The sequence below is a fragment of the Giraffa tippelskirchi genome, chromosome 1, assembly GCF_054371585.1.
Source record: "Giraffa tippelskirchi isolate mGirTip1 chromosome 1, T2T-mGirTip1v1.2.pri, whole genome shotgun sequence".
NCBI lineage: Eukaryota > Metazoa > Chordata > Mammalia > Artiodactyla > Giraffidae > Giraffa > Giraffa tippelskirchi.
Genome location: NC_137275.1, coordinates 186,218,085 through 186,237,834, shown reverse-complemented (window position 1 = coordinate 186,237,834; position 19,750 = coordinate 186,218,085). Strand labels below are relative to the sequence as shown.

Sequence of the window (19,750 nt, the reverse complement as noted above, 5' to 3'; positions counted from 1 at the left end):
CACATCTCTTATGTCTCCTGCATTGGCAGGCAGGTTCTTTACCACTAGGGCCACTAGGAAGCCCTGTTGGTATACATTTCTAGTTATTCAGGTCCTTGAACACTGATGCTGTACCTCACTCATTACACATCTCCTTATATCTACATACAAGAACATCACTAGAATGCCCACTTTCTACTTTCTCACTGTTAGCTGGCGCAGCAAAACATTTACTTCTAGGGTGGATTATACTGACATGGCTGTCTAGTCACTAAAAATTTATAAACACTTCTATTTATGTTAAGAACAAGATAATTCATCCACTATAATAACTACATTGCTGTTGTTTGTTGCTTAGTCGCTAAGCTGTGTGGGACTCTTTTGCAACCCCATGGGCTATAGCCTGCCAGCCTTCTCTGTCCATTGGATTTCCCAGGCAAGAATGATGGAGAGGGTTGCCATTTCCTTCTCCAGGGGCTCCTTCTGATCCATCGGTCAAACCCATGTCTCCTGCATCGCAGGTGGATTCTTTCCCACTGAGCCACTGGCAAGCCTATAGGAATTATATATTCTTTCCTAAAGAAGAGGATGACTATTTGAAAATGGATTTCCTGAGCTCCACTTCATTATTCAGAATTGGTTATGTCTGTCCCCAAGAGTTGAACCACAAAATAACAGTTTTCACTGATATGAAGGAAAATCTTAAAATACAATCTTGTAACAGGTTGTTTCAACCATTTTAATTTCTAATATTTCTGGATTATTTTCAAAGCTAATACTATAATTATGAAAAACTTTAAGGTCAGTAATATTTTAAAATTAGTAACTAAAGGGAACCAGAATTGCTAGCATATCAAGACTTAGCATCTCTAAAAAATTTTTTAATTGGAGGATAATTGCTCTACAATGTTGTGTTAGTTTCTGATGTACAACAAAACAAAGTGAATGAGTTATAGGTGTACATATATCCCTTCCCTCTTGAGCCTCCTTCCCACCTCCCACCCCATCCCATCCCTCTAGATTGTCACAGAGCACAGGGTTAACCTCCCTGTGTCATACACCAAATTTCCACTGGCTATCTATTTTACACAAGGAATGCATCTATTTCAATGCTACTCGATTAACTCATCCCATCCTCTCCTGCCCACTGTGTCCGTAAGTCTGTTCTCTGTAAGGGTTAGCATCTTAAATAAGTGATATAATTGCTTAATATTTTCCTCAATATTCTCCCTCCATTTTATCTGTAAAATGGTTACAAATATAGAGGGATTTTAGAAGGTTTGTTTCTGCAAAGTGCTTTGGGAAAGAATACGTTTAGGGTACTTTTAAAAGTCTCTAAAACACTACTTCCTATCAGTAAAATTCTGAATTTAATGATTTGACTGTTTCCTCTCATTCCTTTGGCTAAGTAAGAGAACAAACATATCACAGGCTCAGAGCACGAACTGTAATGTTAAATAAATTATTAAATATGTCCACTTGCAGTCACACACTTGGAAGAATGAGGATTTAGTTTATTTTTGTAGGCATACAGGAAAGCAATTCTATAACCTATTTTCCACTTCTGTGGCCAATCTCTTTGGTTCTGTGGCAGATTTTTGTTATTCCAGAGTAGCACTGTCCAACAGAAGTGTCCATGATAATGGAAAGATGTTGTAACTGGATTGTAGAGTATGGCAGCCACCATGTGACTACTGGGCACTTGAAATGTGATCAGCTGAATGAAGAAGTTAATTTTTACTTTAAAATAGCAAAATGTGGCTAGCAGTTACCATTCTGGACCGTGCAGCAATAAATGCCAGTGTCAACAAAATGGATCAAGTCTGATCTGGTTCCTGTCAAATTGGGCTTGGGTTAGACCCACACTGGGCTAGCCCTCTCCCCACTGAAGGGTCAGGCAATAGATTTGAGGGGACATACCCCCAGGAGTCTGCAAACTTCTGTAGAAGACTAGAGAGTAACTATTTTAGACTTTGTGGGCCAGGAGGCCAAATGGTCTCTGTTGCAACTATCCATCTCTAACACTGTAACACAGAAGTGGCCATACACAATTTGGAAAGGAGTTCGTGCGGCTGTGTTCTAATACAACTTTTATTTATGAACACAGAAATCAGAATTTCATGTAATTATCATGTGTCATGGAACATTATTATTATTGTTCTCTTCTAGATTTTTTTCAACAATTTAAGAATGCAAAAACTGTTCTTAGTTTTCAGGCCGTACGAAAACAGATTGTGGAGCCAAACTACCAGCCTGCCTTGCAAGCCTCTGAGATACAAAAAAGGTCAGTGAGCACAAGAAGAGATACAACCCACTGCTAGTCGTCAAGGAAATGCCAACTAAAACCACAATGAGATCCCACAAGAATGGCAAAACCAAAGGCTGGTGCAGATACGGAGTCCTTTATCACACACTGCTGGTGAGAAAGTAAAATGCTACAACCACTTCTGCAGTTTCTTTAAAAGGTTAAACACATCACAGGACTCAGTAACCCTACTCCAAGTATGTAGGAGAAAATTTGTCTATACAGAGACTTCCATATGACTATTTATAGGCCCTATATTCAGAGGGACTAAAAACTGGAAAACCACCCAAATACCACCTGAGGGGTGAATGGATACATAAAGTGGCACATTCATACCATGAAGTACTACTCAGCAATAAAAAGTAACCAGCTACTGATATTATGCGACAAATGGAATGAAGCTCAAAATCAGTGTTGAGTAAAACAAATCAAAACCCAAGGAGTACATAGTACATGCATTACATAAAATTCCAGGAAATACAAACTAATCTACAGTGACAGAAAGCAGATGAGGGCTGTCAAGAACTACAGGCTGAGGGAGGGGCAGACTGCAGTTAGGAAGAAATGTTCTGTATTTTAATTGTGGTGAAGCAGTCAAAGGTATGTATATGTCAACTTGTACACTTTAAATGGATGCTGTTTACTGTATACATAAAGGTGATTTAAAGCAAGTCTTGATTCCACTGGCATCAGATTTACACACAGCAATCTCTGTGAACTGTTCTATTCACTTTTGTAAGTGCTGTTTAACTTGAGATGGGTAAGCGGGGGGCAGGTTAAGTTAGCCTGGCATCTCACACCATCACTGCAGATGGGACTGTAGGGCACATTAGTAGTTACTTGTATCACAGAGCTTGAAACAGACAAGTTTTAGGAATTCTGTGAATTGAAAACCTTTCCTGTTCATACATTCTGATCTCTCTGTTTGGAACATGTATGATAAGTCAGACTAAAATGTAGCATTCCAAGAATTAGTAAATAATCCTTTATGTTAAAACAAGTTTTCATTTCTAACACCTCTGAAATACTGTCCTTACTTAAGAACAATAACAAAACAAAACGAAAAAACCCTGTCATTCAGATTCAATTTGTTCGAAAATATTTGTTATATAACAAATATATATGTCTATGAAGACTAGAAGAAACTTGCTTAACTCTAGAATGACATTATCAATTCAAAACATTAAGAGGAAAGAAAACAAGGTCCCATTTTCTAGTTTTATTCATCCTTTTAAATTCTAGGCTAGTTTTTGACAAGAACTTACAGGGACTTGTCAGATGGAGCAACGGCAAAATAATGATTAAAACATCACCTACTAACAAAAAATAAAAAATATTTTAAATAATCTATAGCTATACATTGGTCAAAACTGGGATAGTTTTATTTTTTAACTGAGTATAGATATGTGAAATACAAACATGGCTCCCCAGATACTTCTCAGAGCAAACAATGTTACAGGTTTCTAGAGTCAAATTAAATGTCATGCTTGACTTTAGACAATGTGCTTTGGAAGAGAAGTAAAATACCAAAATTCAGGAGTTAGTGGAGATGAGTTGGTTGAAAAAACTGAGATTTGAAATTATTTGCTAAACCTAAGACACATATTTTCAAAACACCAGGCTTCCCTGGTGGCTCAGACGGTAAAGCGTCTGTCTGCAATGCAGGAGACCCAGGTTCAATCCCTGGGTTGGGAAGATCCCCTGGAGAAGGAAATGGCAGCCCACTCCAGTACTCTTGCCTGGAAAATCCCATGGATGGAGGAGCCTGGTAGGCTAAGTCTATGGGGTCGCAAAGAGTCGGACACGACTGAGCGACAAAAACAGGCTTGAAAAAAATCCTTTAGAAAACTCTGCTTTTCCCATTTCTGACCTTAAATACACCCCTTTTAACCATATACTTGACTCAGATGTTAGGGAATATGTCTAGCATAACTCTCATTTCTTTCTGAAACTACACACTTCAAGTATCATAATTTACCATACAAACTAGAAATGAGATCAGCTTTTGTGACCAACATAGGTTCGTGCACTTAAAAATTAAAAGGCCACCACAGCTATAGGATCACAATTTCCTGATGTAGTACAGGAATATTCAATTAATCTAATTGTTTTCCCAAGTATTTATAGGAAAGCATTTGACTGCTTTTCATCTTAAGTTTTTCTCTAAGAGAGGCTTAAACCCAGGGACTTAACTGATAATCATTTTTTAGGCTACAAGCATCAACATCTGACTAATAATGTTAATTTCTTGGCACCACAGAAAATGTCCTTCATTGCTTACTGCTTAAGTGAGTTCTTTACTTATTATCTGGGGTATAACGGCTCAATTTGTGAGACATGCTACAGATTTAGTCCTCACATTTCCCAACAAAAATTGGTAGGTGGGGGAGAGGAAGGCATATTTAAGGTAGATGAAATGGAAATATAAGTATGTGCATAAATATCTCAGGAAAATTTATGACAGTGTACATATGAATTGAGAAGAAGGTGCTTTATTTAGGAGAGAATGGTAAGGATGACAACTAGAAATCCTAGCAGAATGATGAAAGTATAAGGGACTTAAGTGTGTGTGCGTGCTCAGTTCGTGTCTGACTCTTTGTGACCCCATGGACTGCCCCCTCAAACCCCCAGCTCCTCTGTCCATGGGATTTTCCAGGTAAGAATACTGGAGTGGGTTGCCAGTTCCTACTCCAAGGGATCCTGTAAACCCAGGGATCGAATAAATCCATGTCTCTTGCCCCTTGTGCGTTGGCAGGCGAATTCTTTACCACTAGTGCCACCTGGGAAGCCTGTAAGGGACTTAAGTGCTAGTTGCTCAGTTGTGTCAGACTTTGTCAACCCGTGGACTGTAGCCCAACAGGCTACTTTGTCCATGGAGTTCTCCAGGCAAGAATACTGGAGTGGGTTGCCAATCCCTCCTCCAGGGGATCTTCCTGACCCAGGGATCGAACTCACGTCTCCTGCATTGCAGGCAAATTCTTTCCATCTGAGCCACCAGGGAAGCCTGTAAGGGACTTAAGAGACCACCTAATTCAGGTTCAAGGAGACTAAATGAGTTGCCCAATTAAATGGCATAACACATATCAAGGGGCTTAGCATGGTGCTGGCAACGTAACAGATACTCCATAAATGTTTGTATCACCCTTTTGCTTACCCCCAACCAAGGTCCCCCACCAGTAAGGGGTGCAAGAACCACCACCACACTGTAACCTAAATCTTCACACAGCTCTCTAGTCTTCCAGAGATACCAGGTCTTTTCATCAGCCTATTTCAAGGAACATCACTATGATCTCTATAATACCTACCGTGTAGAGTTGCTGTGAGCATTAAATGAATGAGATCATGTAAAATGGTTAGAAGCTAAAAGTCCAATCAATGCTAGCAAACGTGTCCTTTCCATTCATGACAGTACGTGTGTGTGTGTCTTCGTGTGTGCACAAACACATATGAAGGGGTGAGGAGCCATGGATGCAAATATCAGACACACTTAAAGACTCAATTCTTGACATTTCCTCTCCTTTCAGCATGATTTTGATATGGACCCCTGGGTACCAATCTCATTTCATTGAAAATTCCCTGCCACTTTCAGTGTGAGGTGCAAACTCAGATGTACTGGAATGGGGTAAAGGTGATGGAAGCAACAGTTCCTTCATTTAGGGATATGTTGACAAAAACAATGTCTCACTATAAATTCACAACTCAACCTAGGTTCAGTATCTAATTACCATGCAAGGCCCCTGAAAATAGGACATCACATCTTGTATGTCCTTGCATGTGTGTAAGACAGGACATCAAATGCTTAATAGTCATTGTTTTTCATCATCCTCAAAAATTCAGTAATTTAAAAATTCAACCTGCATGTAACTCTCCAGGAATATATACTGAGACCCTGAACTAGCTTGAGAAAGACTTATAAATCAGTTTCTCAATAAAATATGATAGGTGTTTCATCTAAAAAGGAATATATCCTTAAACTCAAGTTCTAAAGCACTCAAATAGCTTGAAATTGCAGGCAAATTTTTACATAGATATACTTCACCTCCCTAGAGAGCACACAGCTTCTACTACATTCTTAAACAAACAAAGTCCCCCCAAAACTGAAGAACCAGTGTTGTATGCTGCTTCTCCCCTGGCTTTGAAGTTCAAGTTCTCATGGATAGGCCTTCCACAGCTGGACTCCTAAAAGCATACTTAAAAATCAAACGACAGGATAGTAATTACCCTCAGGAGGAAGGATGTGTGGGTAGTTGTAGAGGGGACCATCAGAGGGACTTCTGAGGCACTGAAAACATCATGGATTTGGGTGTTGGTTCTAAGAGTGTACACTCTGTGAAAATTCATCAGGCTGAAAAATTATGATTTTTGTATGTCTGAAGGACTATTTCAATCAGAGGTTTAAAAAAAAAAAAAACTAACAAAGATGGGTCACTTATACATAGCAGACATCATTCCAGAATGTAAAAAAAGAAGTCCTTAAAAATTACGTCCTAGGAAGGTTCAGCATGGTGAAGAGTTGAACCTCCAGACAATAGCCAGTGAGGCACTGTGGCCCCCACCCACCCTCCTGCAACTAAGTAACTAACGCCTGCCAATGAGCTTGTGGGTGAGCGTGCAAACAGGTTCTCCATCCTCAGTCAAGCCTGGAGGTGAACCACAGCCTGGGCTGACAGCTTGACAACCAGACTCTCAACTAGAACCATCTAGTTAAGACACTCCCAGATTCCTGACTCTGAGAATATCTGTGAGGTAGTATATGTCTGGTGTTTAAAAGAAGGAAAAAAAAATGGTGCAGTATCTAAATACTCTCTTCCTTACATATACGAAAGTAAGCAAAGTAGCCTTGGAAGTTGTACCTACAGACACATCAGCTTATCAGTTTAAATTGGCAACCTTCACCTCGCGCAGGGCTATGGCACAATATCGTGTTCCAAACTCAACCAAGAAGAGAGAAAATACAGCTGGTGGTTATGAACATCAATTTTGGGATCAAATGGAAGTTAATGTATCTTTAAGATACAGAACAGGGATCTTCTTAATGCTCCTTTTTCCTACCTCCATCTAAATTAGAGATTCCATTAAAGAAATATTTTGTTTTATTGCGTATTTGAATGATATCACATACATGGAGACAACCCTTAATTCTTCTGAAGGCTTTTCTCACAAGAGGTAATAATACTGTCAGAATTATCAAGTACATATAAAGGTGTCTGTCTAAAATATAGACATATTATTTATACAAATCCACAGGAGAGGTAGCTGGGGTGAGAGAGGGAATGTGTAGCTATTTCGTATGATCCAACACAAATGTAGCATGTTTTGCAATCAATGTATTAGTTCTTCTATCTATTTGTGCTTCTGAAGCCTGCCCAAGACAGTATCAGAATTTGACACTTCAGCAGTCTGGCTCCAGTATCTTTTTCAGTCCCCAATCCTCTGCAGTTCCCAGCACAGCAAAGGGCTTCGGGCACATTAAGCCCTAATGCTATCAGTTTAACTGAAAGAAAATTACAAAAGTAACTATTTTTCCCCCTTTAAAATTCTCCATAGTTGTACAGAATTCTCTTCTCAAAATAAATCACCCACAGTCCTTCATGTTTCCTTGCATGTTTTTAAAAGCTAAAATGACAACTATCTTTTCCTCTAAACGGGCTAAACTTTTGCACTCTGTTAAATTTTAACCTGTCAGTTTTAATGATTCTTCTTGACCCCTAGAGTTACAGTGGTGGTCAATATTTAAACAAATATGACTATGTGAAAACTGTATTTTCTGTTATTACTCAGTCATAATGAAGAGACCAGTAAATAATACTGTAAGAGTCTGAGTAAGACCCGGGATAACAATAGAATAAATCCAACAAAACCCCAGAATTATCATTCATTTAATACATTTACATGTGTGTTAGTCGCTTAGTCGTGTCCGACTCTTTGCGACCCCCATGGACTGAAGCCTGTCAGGCTCCTCTGTCCACGGGATTCTCTAGGCAAGAATACTGGAGTGGGTTGCCATTTCCTTCTCCAGGGAATCTTTCTCACCCAGGGATCAAACCAGGGTCTCCTGCATTGCAGAGAGATTCTTTACCATCTGAGCTATAGGGAAGTCCCATGTTTACATAGATTTATATGTTAAATAATATACTTAATATCCAATTATATCATATACATTTTCCTTTTTCTCTCAAGAGCCTGGATACCCGCTAGCATTATTAAAACTAACATCTGATGATCCTTCTTAATTTTTCTGTTACTACTGTACACTAAGCTAACTTTCATTTCTTTACAATAACTAGCCAGCAAGTGAAAATACCAAAACCTCATTATCTTCATCTAACTTAATATGTTTTTTAAAAATGGAAGGAGGACCATTCATTTTATGAAGATAAATACAAATGAGTTTGATTTTTTAACAATCACTGCCTCCTTGGTGGGTGTTAGATAAAGTCCTCTAAGACCAAGAGTAAGAAACTTATCACAACGAGGAGGTTCTTACAAGTCCCTCTTCTGAAGAGACCTGACTACTGACATCAACAGAGCTAAAAGACAAATCAAATATTGTAATTTTCCATTACTATCGCTTTGCGACTTTCATTAAATACTTATCAGAAGAGATGCTCAGGACTCCAGCCTGAGAATCATATGACACCTACTTAGTGTCAACAGAAAAAACAACAACACAAAACTGCTCACCCTGGTGGTTCAGGAAAGCACTAGCTACATAATGACTCAACTATTTAGAACTACACATGAAGCTTTCAAATAATCACTGTCTTGAATCAGTGATAGACTTTTTTAAACTTCATATTCCAACAGTGTTTTCAGAAAAATACTGCCCCTCAAAGCACTTCAGATTTGTCCTTAATCTTTTCATTTATTTACTCATTCCACACAGGGGAGAATTTATCTTTTTCTAGAGAAGGTTTTCTGCTACAATAAAGTACATGTTTAAGTCTCCAAGTATCCAAAACTAAATGTAATCTAGTAGTCTAACAAACAAAAACATATAGAAAAAATTCCTTCACAGACTTATCTGGTTGTTAAAAAGACCACTAATTTAGAGAGTAACAGACTATAACTCTCTGAAATCAAATAAAGCACTGAACTGGCCTAGTACTCTTTGTTTTGAAAAGTTAGTAAGTTCTTACTTTGGTAGATTTTTATGTTGGGGTGGGTGGAAAAAAAACAACTCCTTACTAAGGCAGACCCTCCTTTGAGAGGTAAGTGCTATGAAGACTGCTTGAACTCATCCTGCTGTTCCTCTGGTGAGGAATGACAAGCTTTTTGATTCAAAATGTGGGGGAGATCACATGAAGAGAGACTTCTTTCCAAGCGATAAGACAGATGTATATTCATAAAAGTACACGAACTTTCTGTCTTCCATAACATCATCAGAAAGGCTATCTATTCAAACCATATTCTGGAATGCTCTCTGACACTACTTTTTTATTTCCCCAGTAGATAAGAGCATGGGACCCAAAGTCAAAAGCCTCCAATCCACTTCCTAAATAAATCTAACATCAGTGGTATGCTTCGGTTTCCTCAAAATGACAGAAGTAGTTCTTGCCTATCTACTCTTTTAGGATGGAAGAATTAAAAAAAAAAAAAACCACATAAAAACTCTACATGCTTCTTAGAAATGGTTGCTATAAAACTCAAGGAGCTACAGTATTATTATTATCACCTTGTATCAAGTTTTATTGCTACTTCTGAATCATGCTACTGTATCAAATACAAATCTGTGGTCTTCCATCTGTGGTTCCATTTTCTATATAATTCTGTCCTGATAACTTGTGCCTCCCCCTTCAAAGATTTACTCTACTGATCCCTGGCCTGAGAATTTATTTAGTCCCTTCTCTCCCAAAGAAACTGACAGAAGTCACACCACCCCAGTTCCTTGTAGACAAAACGTGAGAAGATTCCCCTTTTTACTTGAGGAATGATAATTATACAATATGCAAAATAAGGAGACACACTTGCTATACTCTCTACTTTCTACTTCCCACAATACAAAACCCGTGTGGTTACATAGAAAATCCAAAGGTTTCTGACAATATAACTGTAACAATAACTGTGTCATAAAATTATCGGATCTAAGGCACAGAAAGGAAAAACTTTATCGAGTTTGCAAGAAATAACCCTGACTCCTCCAGCTACTTTTAGGAGCGGTTAAGGGTTTGTCTCTTCCTAGGGCCTGTGCCATGTCTTTCAAGAAAAGTGGCCTGGGCCCAAAGCACACCCGGGGCAGCTCTGCAGCCCCATGGGGACCCTCCAGAGCAAACGTCTGCACCCAACGTTGCAGCTCTCGATTCAGACACACCCCCTCCACCCCGCGTTTCAGAGGAGGTGTGGGCACTCAACTCCTTCACTGGGGATAGGGGGACCGGAGGGAGGGCGGGCCCAGGCCTGAGCACCCATTTTGGAGGATCGGGGAGCTCGGCCCTGCAAGCTGTGCAATCAGAAGTGGGGGAGTGATGGGCGAATCCGTGGGAGCGGGGAAGGAGGCAGGAGGGAGGGGGTCTCTTATGTTCGGGGGCGAGAAGAGGAAGGCGGCGGGAAAGGCTCGGTAGAGCGAGATTGATCAGTGCGAGGTATTCTTTTTGTTATCTGTTTAGGGCCGGCGGGTGTGACGGGGAAGTGCCCCTCAGGACAGAGTCGGCAAGGGGTCTCCCTACCGCCCCCGTCTTGGGGGGCACTGAGGACTTGCGGGAGGCCTCCCTCCGGCGTGAGGACAGTCACTGATAAGCGATGTAGGCTGTGCCCGCTGGGGCGCGGATCCCTGAACCTCCAGCCCCGCGCGAGAGGCGTGGGACCGGGTGGGAGGGGATGGAGGAGGCCCCCGGCCCGGGAGGCGGGAAAGGCCCCAGGTCTCCGGGACGGGGCGGCGTCTCCGGAGCCCCGAGCGGCGGCGGCGCGGGCCCGGCGAGCCCCGACCCTGCCCGAGCCCCTCGGGCCGCGCGCGCCCCCACTCCCCACTCTCCGCGGCCGCCCCCTCCCCCGCAGCTCCTCTCACCTGCACATGATCCGCCATTTTGCTCCATTCATGCTCCTCTGCGGCCCCCCCTCCCCCCCAACGCGCACCTCGGCCGGGCCGCCGCCGCCGCCGCCGTCGCCGCTGCGCCTGCGCGCTGGGGGCTCGTCGCGCTGCGCTCGCGGCGTAGCGCCGCCCGGCTGCGCAGGCCCGGGCGGCAGGGGCCGCGGTTGGAGAATGCGCAGCGCCGTTGGGACGGCGTAAAGGCGCGGCAACGTCAGCGGCCCGGAGACGCGGGAGGCGGGTGGAGGAGGGAGCAGACCGGGGGGCGCGAGGGAGGGGGCCGGGGGAACAAAGCTTTGTTTACATGATTTTTAAAGGGGCCGCGCTCGCTCCGGCGGGCCGGCGCGAGCGGCAGCGGGAGGTGGCGCTGCCTTAGCTCATCGGCTTGGCGAGGGCTCCCGGAGGGACTAGGACCTGTCCCCGCCCAGACCCCTGCACCTGACGGATTCCTCCCTTCAAAAGTGTCCTCACGTTGTGCCCCCGACGCCCCTCACCCGGCTGCGGCCGCGCCACTGCTGTAACACCACACCCCCGGGGGTTCTTCCGGTGCGCCCACCGCCCACTTAGGACGCCTGCATTATTCTTTACTTTCCACTGCCGACGAATTTGTGTCCTTCTGGATTTCTGCTCCAGTGGACAGGGGTCATTGCTCTCTGATCCTAGGTCTTACCAGCAACCCAAATCTCCTTGTTTCCATTTCTATCTTCTTCTCCACGCTAAACATTCATGGAAATAACCGCCAAGTAATGGTAACGATGGATACACGCAGAAGGCACGGTTCCGATCTTCCCCAATAAATTGTCATCTTAATCAGCTGTCTAGGCTGCCTCCTAAGAGTGGTCAGAAGCTGGGGGAGGTGGTGGTGGGGAGAGATAAAGGGATTTTAGGACCCTTGGGTTCAGTCTTGAGTGGAAAAGCCATCCCTCTGGGTGAGGTCAGGTCAGGCCTTGCCTGCTGAGACCAATTCCAGTCTTTCCCACTAGGAAAGATAGATCCTGTTTTCCATTAGATCCCACTTTGGCTTCCCGTCATGGTCCCCGGATTAGATTTTATTTGAATTCTCAGATATAGGTTGTATGTTAGTAGTGCATGACACACACACTTTCTGTTAAGGATCAGGAGGACTGGTGCTCAGCATTCATTTCAACCTTCGTCCTCCTCCTAGTGTGTCTTCCTGGTTTGCAGAGGTAGGACACCTAAAAACTACATTACCCAGACTTCCTTGCAGCCAGGGTTCTGTATGCAAGTTAAGCTCAGTTCAGTTCAGTAGCTCAGTCCTGTCCGACTCTTTGTAACCCCATGGACTGCAGCACCCCAGGCTTCCCTGTCCATCACCAACTCCCGGAGCTTGTTTTCAAACTCAGGTCCATGGAGTGAGCGATGCCATCCAACCATCTTATCCTCCGTCGTCCCCTTCTCCTCCTGCCTTCAGTGTTTCCCAGCATCAGGGTCTTTTCCAATGAATCAGTTCTTCACATCAGGTGGCCAAAGTACTCGAGTTTCAGCTTCAGCATCAGTCCTTGCAATGGATATTCAGGGCTGATTTCCTTTAGGATTGACTGGTTCAAGAATCTTCTCCAATACCAGGAAAGCATCAGTTCTTCGGCACTCAGCTTTCTTTATAGTCCAACTCTCACATCCATACATGACTACAGGAAAAACCATAGCTTGACTAGACAGACCTTTGTTGACAAAGTAATGTCTCTGCTTTTTAATATGCTGTCTAGGTTGGTCATAACTTTCCTTCCAAGGAGTAAGCATCTTTTAATTTCATGGCTGTAGTCACCATCTGCAGTGATTTTGGAGCCCAAAAAAATAGTGTCACTGTTTCCATTGTTGCCCCATCTATTTGCCATGAAGTGATGGGACCGGATGCCATGATCTTAGTTTTTTGACTGTTGAATTTTAAGCCAACTTTTTCATGCTCCTCTTTCACTTTCATCAAGAGGCTCTTTAGTTCTTCTTCACTTTCTGCCATAAGGGTGGTGTCATCTGCATATCTGAGGTTATTGATATTTCTCCTGGCAATTTTGATTCCAGCTTGTGCTTCATCCAATCCAGCATTTTGCATGATGTACTCTGCATGTAAGTTAAATAAGCAGGGTGACAATATACAGCCTTGACGTAGTCCTTTCCTGTTTTGGAACCAGTCTGTTGTTCCATGTCCAATTCTAACTGTTGTTTCCTGACCTGCATACAGATTTCTCAGGAGGCAGGTCAGGTGGTCTGGTATTTCAACCTCTTGGAGAATTTTCCACAATTTGTTGTGATCCACAGTGTCAAAGGCCTCTAAGCCAAAGGCACTTCCCCACTGCCTTTCCCTCTAATCTGCATAGTCAATAAAGCAAAAGTAGATGTTTTTCTGGAACTCTCTTGCTTTTTCGATGATCCAGCGGATGTTGGCAATTTGATCTCTGGTTCCTTTCCCTTTTCTAAATCCAGCTTGAACATCTGGAAGTTCACGGTTCATGTACTGTTGAAACCTGACTTGGAGAATTTTGAGCATTACTTTGCTAGCGTGTGAGATGAGTGCAATTGTGCAGTAGTTTGAGCATTCTTTGGCATTGCCTTTCTTTGGGATTGGAATGAAAACTGACCTTTTCCAGTCCTGTGGCCACTGCTGAGTTTTCCAAATTTGCTGACATATTGAGTGCAGCACTTACACAGCATCATCTTTTAGGATTTGAAATAGCTCAACTGGAATTCCATCACCTCCACTAGCTTTGTTCATAGTGATGCTTCCTAAGGCCCACTTGACTTCACATTCCAGGATGTCTGACTCTAGGTGAGGGATCACACCATCATGGTTGACTGGGTCATGAAGATCTTTATTGTATAGTTCTTCTGTGTATTCTTGTAACCTCTTAATATCTTTTGCTTCTGTTAGGTCCATACCATTTCTGTCCTTTATTGTACCCATTTTTGCATGAAATGTTCTCTTGATATCTTTAATTTTCTTGAAGAGATCTCTAGTCTTTCCGATTCTATTGTTTTCCTCTATTTCTTTGCATTGATCATTGAAGAAGGCTTTCTTATCTCTCCTTGCTATTCTTTGGAATTCTGCATTCAGATGGGTATCTTTCCTTTTGTCCTTTGCCTTTAGCTTCACTGCCAATTAGATTTACTCAGAGAAAACTTTGGAGACAGAGGTTTTGACTGTTGCTTCTGACAAGTCTAGCCTTTGAGATGTGGGATTTTTCTGTTTTTGTTTTCCAACATTTCAGCATCCAGTTCTTAGCTCCCTGAGGGGACAGAGCAGAGGTGGTGGGTCAGGTGCTTCCTTGATGTTTTCTTGGAGTGATGATTGCAACCGGGTAGTCTTCCAATTCCCTACTTGCTGATGGAGTAGAAATAACAGCTCCCTGTGGGGTCAAACCCAAATCCTCCCCCACCAACAACCCTCCCCACACCTGTTTCTCTCCCTCTATCTTCCCCCTTTCAGTAAGTGATAGTGTAGTGTTTTCAACAGTCCCTCATAGCCAGTCCATGTGCAAGTCCAGTACACACTCAAATCTGGCCACTCATCTTCATCATTACTAACATCCTGATCCAGACCACCATCAGTTTTCTACTGGGCTCAGATAATAGAATCCTTGCTTTCTCTGCTTCTGATCTTGCCCCTTGACAACCCATGTTCACTATAGCTGCAGAACACCCTTTTAATATCAGAAATCAGATCATTCACATCCCTGCTTTAAAATCCTCAAGTGGCCTCCCATTACATTTAGAATACATTTGGAATCTTTCCTGTAGCCTGAAAGGCCATGTGATAGGACCATCTGTTCCCGGTCCCCTCTGGCTTGCAATGCTCTGGTCATTCTGCCCTTCTAGCAGTGCTTCACTTCCAGCTGTTTCTGCCTCGGGGCCTTTGCCCTTGAAGGAACTTCTGCCTGCAGTGTTTTCCCCTCAGATCTTTAAGTGACTGGTTTCCTCTTATCACTGATGTCTTAGTTCAATTGTTATCTCCTCAGAGAGGCTTTTCTCACCAGTTCCATAGAAAGTTGTCCCCTCCCCCCATCACTGTCATACTTACAACACTGATCATGGTCTGTTCGAAACTATTTATGTATTTAGTTTTTTCATCATCTGAGTCTCCAGCTGCTAGAAAGAAAATACAAGAACTTCCCTGGTGGTGTTGCAGAGAAGCCAACTGAGTCCATATTGGAAACTTTCTTTGACTTGCTTTTCGTTGCTTTTGTTATTATAATCATACTTAATAGCTTGCCTCAGAGGACCCTGCCCCTCTGCTTGACTGTAAACTGTGCCTTTGTTCAGCTCAGTGGGAGCTAATCTGTCCCTGCCCACCTGTGAATAGAAGAGATGAACACACCCCTTCCCAAGGCTTGCAAAGCCATCTCCAGGAGGTGGCATCAGCCTCCAATGCAGGCGACTTGGGAGTCCTATCCCTGGGACAGGAAGATCCCCTGGAGAAAGAAATGGCAACCCACTCTTGCCTGGAAAATCCCATGGACAGAGGAGCCTGGCAGGCTGCAGTCCATGGGATCGCAAAGAGTCGGACACGACTGAGCAACCCCTTCCCAAGACTGGCCAATTTGCTTGGAGGTGTTTTGCAAGACAGAAGACCCAGACATCTTTACTTCCCCACTGCCTTTCCCTCTAATCTGTCTTTTGACTTTAGTTCCTCATTGCTTTCTCTCTGATCTATAAAAGAACCTGGCATCCAGACCTGGACAAGATGGTTATTTTGAGGCACCTTTTTCTCAATCAGCCAGCTCCCTGAATAAAGTCGTATTCCTTGCCTCAACACCTCGTCTCTCGGGTTCATTGGCCTGTTGTGTGGCAAGCAGAGTGAGCCTGGACTTGGTAACAGCGGTCCAGTGACTGATCCATCCTCCCACTGCAGGGGGCCTGAGTTTGATCCCTGGTGAGGGAACTAGAACCCACATGCCACTACTAAGAGTTTGCATGCTGCAACTCAAGATCTTGTATGTCGTAACGAAGATCCAGGATCCTGCCGCAATAATACCTGGTGCAGCCAAGTAAAGAAACGTCTTTAAAAAGAGAAGGGAACCAGAGTGAAAACAGGGAAGGGGACAACAGAGGACGAGATGGTTGGATGGTATCACCGACTTGATGGATATGAATTTTAGCAAGCTCCAGAATATAGCGAAGGACACGAAACCTGCCGCTCTGCAGTCCATGGGGTCGCAAAGAGTTGGATAAGACTGAGTAACTGAACAACAGCAAATGTCTTGTTTATGCTCTGTCCCTCCTACCTCTGCACAGAGGAGATGCTCAAAAAAATAACTTTTAACCTAAATTCTTCCTATCTCAGTCTCATCCTAGGGTGCATTTGGGGCTCTCAGGAGAACATTAAGGGGTTTGAACATTAAGGAGTGTTATGCCAATGTTAAGTAATATTATTATGTTAATAATGATGTACTTAATGGAGAGTGAGAACTAGGAATGAAACTCAAGAGACAGATCCTTCCTCCCCCACCGACAGGAACAACTGGGGTGGGAGAAGTCAGGGATGCTTTTATGAACACTCCCCCCCCCCCCGACTTATTTCTGTGCTCAGTCCTCCGTCATTCTCCCCCTCCCACCAACTCCCTGCCCACCATTCTATACCTTCTTTGCTGTTGCTTCTTTGCTGTTCAGAACTGCCGTTGGGGTAGCACTTGCCCTCCAGCCCTCCCCAGCCATGCGTCTTCTGGGGGTTGCCTAATCTCTAAACCTGCCCAAGGAATCAGGCTCTTCTGCTCCTTCCTTTCTAGCTCCCAAAGACAAGCCCAGAAGTCCTTTTGTATTAGAGATTTAGTTGCTCAACACTGGTGAGAATAGTAACAAAAAGTTGCCAAGTTCTTGGCGCCCTGATCTCCAGATCTGTTCCTAACTCCAGCTGAGAGAAACCATTGTAAAGGAAAGGATCCTGTGGCTTATACTGAGGCACAAATGAGGTGCGGGGTGTCCCTTTCTTGCCAATAAAAGCAAAAAGGAGCCTAGGGGCACCCTGCCCTCCACCCACGCCTTTTTGTTGCTTTCTCTCCGTATCTTTGGTGCCTGGGTGATCTAAGGGCCTCTGGCTCTCTGCCTTTCTGCTGTGTCCTTTTGGGTCCCTGCTCATAGGGTTTGCCTGTGGCCAGGCAGAAAATACTGGGGTTAGTACTTTCTCTGCAGGGTCCCCACAAGTCCTGCCAGGAAAAGTGGGGGTTGCTCTGAGTTCACGCCTGCGGCAAACAGCCACAGGAAAAGAACTTTTCCCACTCCCATAGGCAAGGGGTGGTATGGGGGGGGGCAGGGTATCCGAAATTCCTGGGGCTCAGGCCTCCAGGTTTAAATGTGTGCTGTGTTTAGTTGCTCAGTTGTGTCCGACTCCTTGGGACCCCATGGCCTGTAGTCCGTCAGGCTCCTCTGTCCATGGGGATTCTCCAGACAAGAATACTAGAGTGGATTGCCATGCCCTCCTCCAGGGGATCTTCCCAGCCCAGGGATTGAACCCAGGTTTCCTGCATTGCAGACCGATTCCTTAGGGTCTGAGCCACCAGGGATTAAATAGTTTCCAAGTAATCTGGCAAGCTCGGGCGCCCCCCTGTGGTTCTGAGTGGAATGCGTCCAGTTGACCTTCGGCGAAGGTGATCAGAGAGGTGGAGGGGAGGATCCTTTGTTGTCTGGCTACTCAGTCAGGACCGGTCCACCCACCAGCATCTCAGGTCTTATGCCAGGCCTACTGCATCTGAATCTGCAGTTTTAACCAGGTTTGCACATTAGCGTTTGAAAGGCACTGCTCTGACAGCCCCCAAGATGGCCTTAGAAGCTCTTCTTTACTCACTCCCTAAGGAGATGCTGAGTCATCCACAGTCCATGCAGCCCCTAGGTAATGTTGCCTCCCCTAAGGGGCTGGAGAAATGGAATTGTTGTTGTTTAGTCACTAAGTCAAGTCCAACTCTTTTGCAGCCCCATGGACTGTAGCTCACCAGGGTCCTCTATCCATGGAATTCTCCAGGCAAGAATACTGGAGTGGATAATAGCAAACGAAGCAATGGACAAAGAATTAATCTCAAAAATATACAAGCAACTCCTGCAGCTCAATTCCAGAAAAATAAATGACCCAATCAAAAAGTGGGCCAAAGAACTAAACAGAAAAGAAGACATACAGATGGCTAACAAACACATGAAAAGATGCTCAACATCATTCGTTATCAGAGAAACGCAAATCAAAACCACAATGAGGTACCATTTCACACCAGTCAGAATGGCTGCTATCCAAAAGTCTACAAGCAATAAATGCTGGAGAGGGTGCGGAGAAAAGGGAACCCTCTTACACTGTTGGTGGGAATGCAAACTAGTACAACCACTATGGAGAACAGTGTGGAGATTCCTCAAAAAACTGGGAATAGAACTGCCATACGACCCAGCAATCCCACTGCTGGGCATACACACCGAGGAAAGCAGAATTGAAAGAGACACGTGTACCCCAGTGTTCATCGCAGCACTGTTTATAATAGCCAGGACATGGAAGCAACCTAAATGTCCATCAGCAGACGAATGGATAAGGAAGCTGGGGTACATATACACAAGGGACTATTACTCAGCCATTAAAAAGAATACATACGAATCAGTTCTAATGAGGTGGATGAAACTGGAGCCTATTATACAGAGTGAAGTAAGCCAGAAAGAAAAACACCAATGCAGTGTACTAATGTATATATATGGAATTTAGTAAATCGGTAAAGATAACCCTGTATGCGAGACAGCAAAAGAGACAGAGATGTATAGAACTGTATTTGGACTCTATTGGAGAGGGCAAGGGTGAGATGATATGGGAGATGGCATTGACACATGTAAATTATCATATGTGAAACGAATCGCCAGTCCAGGTTCGATGCATGATACAGGGTGCTCGGGGCTGGTGCACCGGGATGACCCAGAGGGATGGGATGGGGAGGGAGGTGGAAGGGGGGTTCTGGAAGGGGAACACATGTACACCCATGGTGGATTCATGTCAACGTATGGCAAAACCAATACAATATAGTAAAGTAAAAAAATAGATAAATAAATAAATTTAAGATTGATGGGAAATTAAAAAAAAAAAAATACCGGAGCGGGTTGCCATTTCCTACTCCAGGGATCCAACTCATGTCTCCTTCATTAGTAGATGGATTCTTTACCACTGAGCCACCAGGGAAGCCCAGAGAGATGGAATAAGCCACCTACTTCCATACTCTTAACTCCTTCTCAAGGCGTTTTCCCCCGTCACCAGCATCCTTGGTTCCCCTTTGGTTTCTGGATCCACCTGTTCAAATCCAGGCAGCTGGGCTGAGTGTCATGAGCTTTATGTGCCTCAGTCTTCTCCTCCCAGAGCCCATGATGCTCATGTTTTGAGCTGTTTTGGTAAAGCACATGGCATGTACAGCAGAAGGTCTGAGCAGTGCACTCCTCTGCTCTTCTTCCCAAGACAACCGAACCCCTGCGGTAGA

At 43.8% G+C, this 19,750-nt stretch overlaps 1 protein-coding gene, 1 long non-coding RNA gene and 1 other non-coding gene across 8 annotated transcripts in view; 2 read left to right on the top strand and 1 right to left on the bottom strand.

Moving 5' to 3' along the window:
- Nucleotides 1-11,398, bottom strand: part of XPO7 (exportin 7) — a 90,829-nt gene extending 79,431 nt beyond the window's left edge. For all 6 annotated transcript variants that reach the window (XR_014060293.1, XR_014060292.1, XM_081513102.1 and 3 more), the window contains exon 1: nt 11,289-11,398. Coding sequence is in view for 4 of the 6 variants with exons in the window: in XM_081513102.1 (XP_081369228.1) it covers nt 11,289-11,306 (18 nt within the window). In the remaining 2 variants the exon portion in view is untranslated. The remainder of the gene's footprint in view (nt 1-11,288) is intronic.
- Nucleotides 3,908-3,979, top strand: TRNAC-GCA (transfer RNA cysteine (anticodon GCA)). Its single transcript has one exon. It is a non-coding gene; the product is annotated as a tRNA-Cys (tRNA).
- On the top strand, nt 10,801-19,330 carry LOC145514719 (uncharacterized). Its single transcript, XR_014060317.1, has 2 exons — nt 10,801-10,866; nt 18,228-19,330. It is a non-coding gene; the product is annotated as an uncharacterized LOC145514719 (long non-coding RNA).
- The last annotated feature ends 420 nt before the right edge of the window (nt 19,331-19,750 follow it).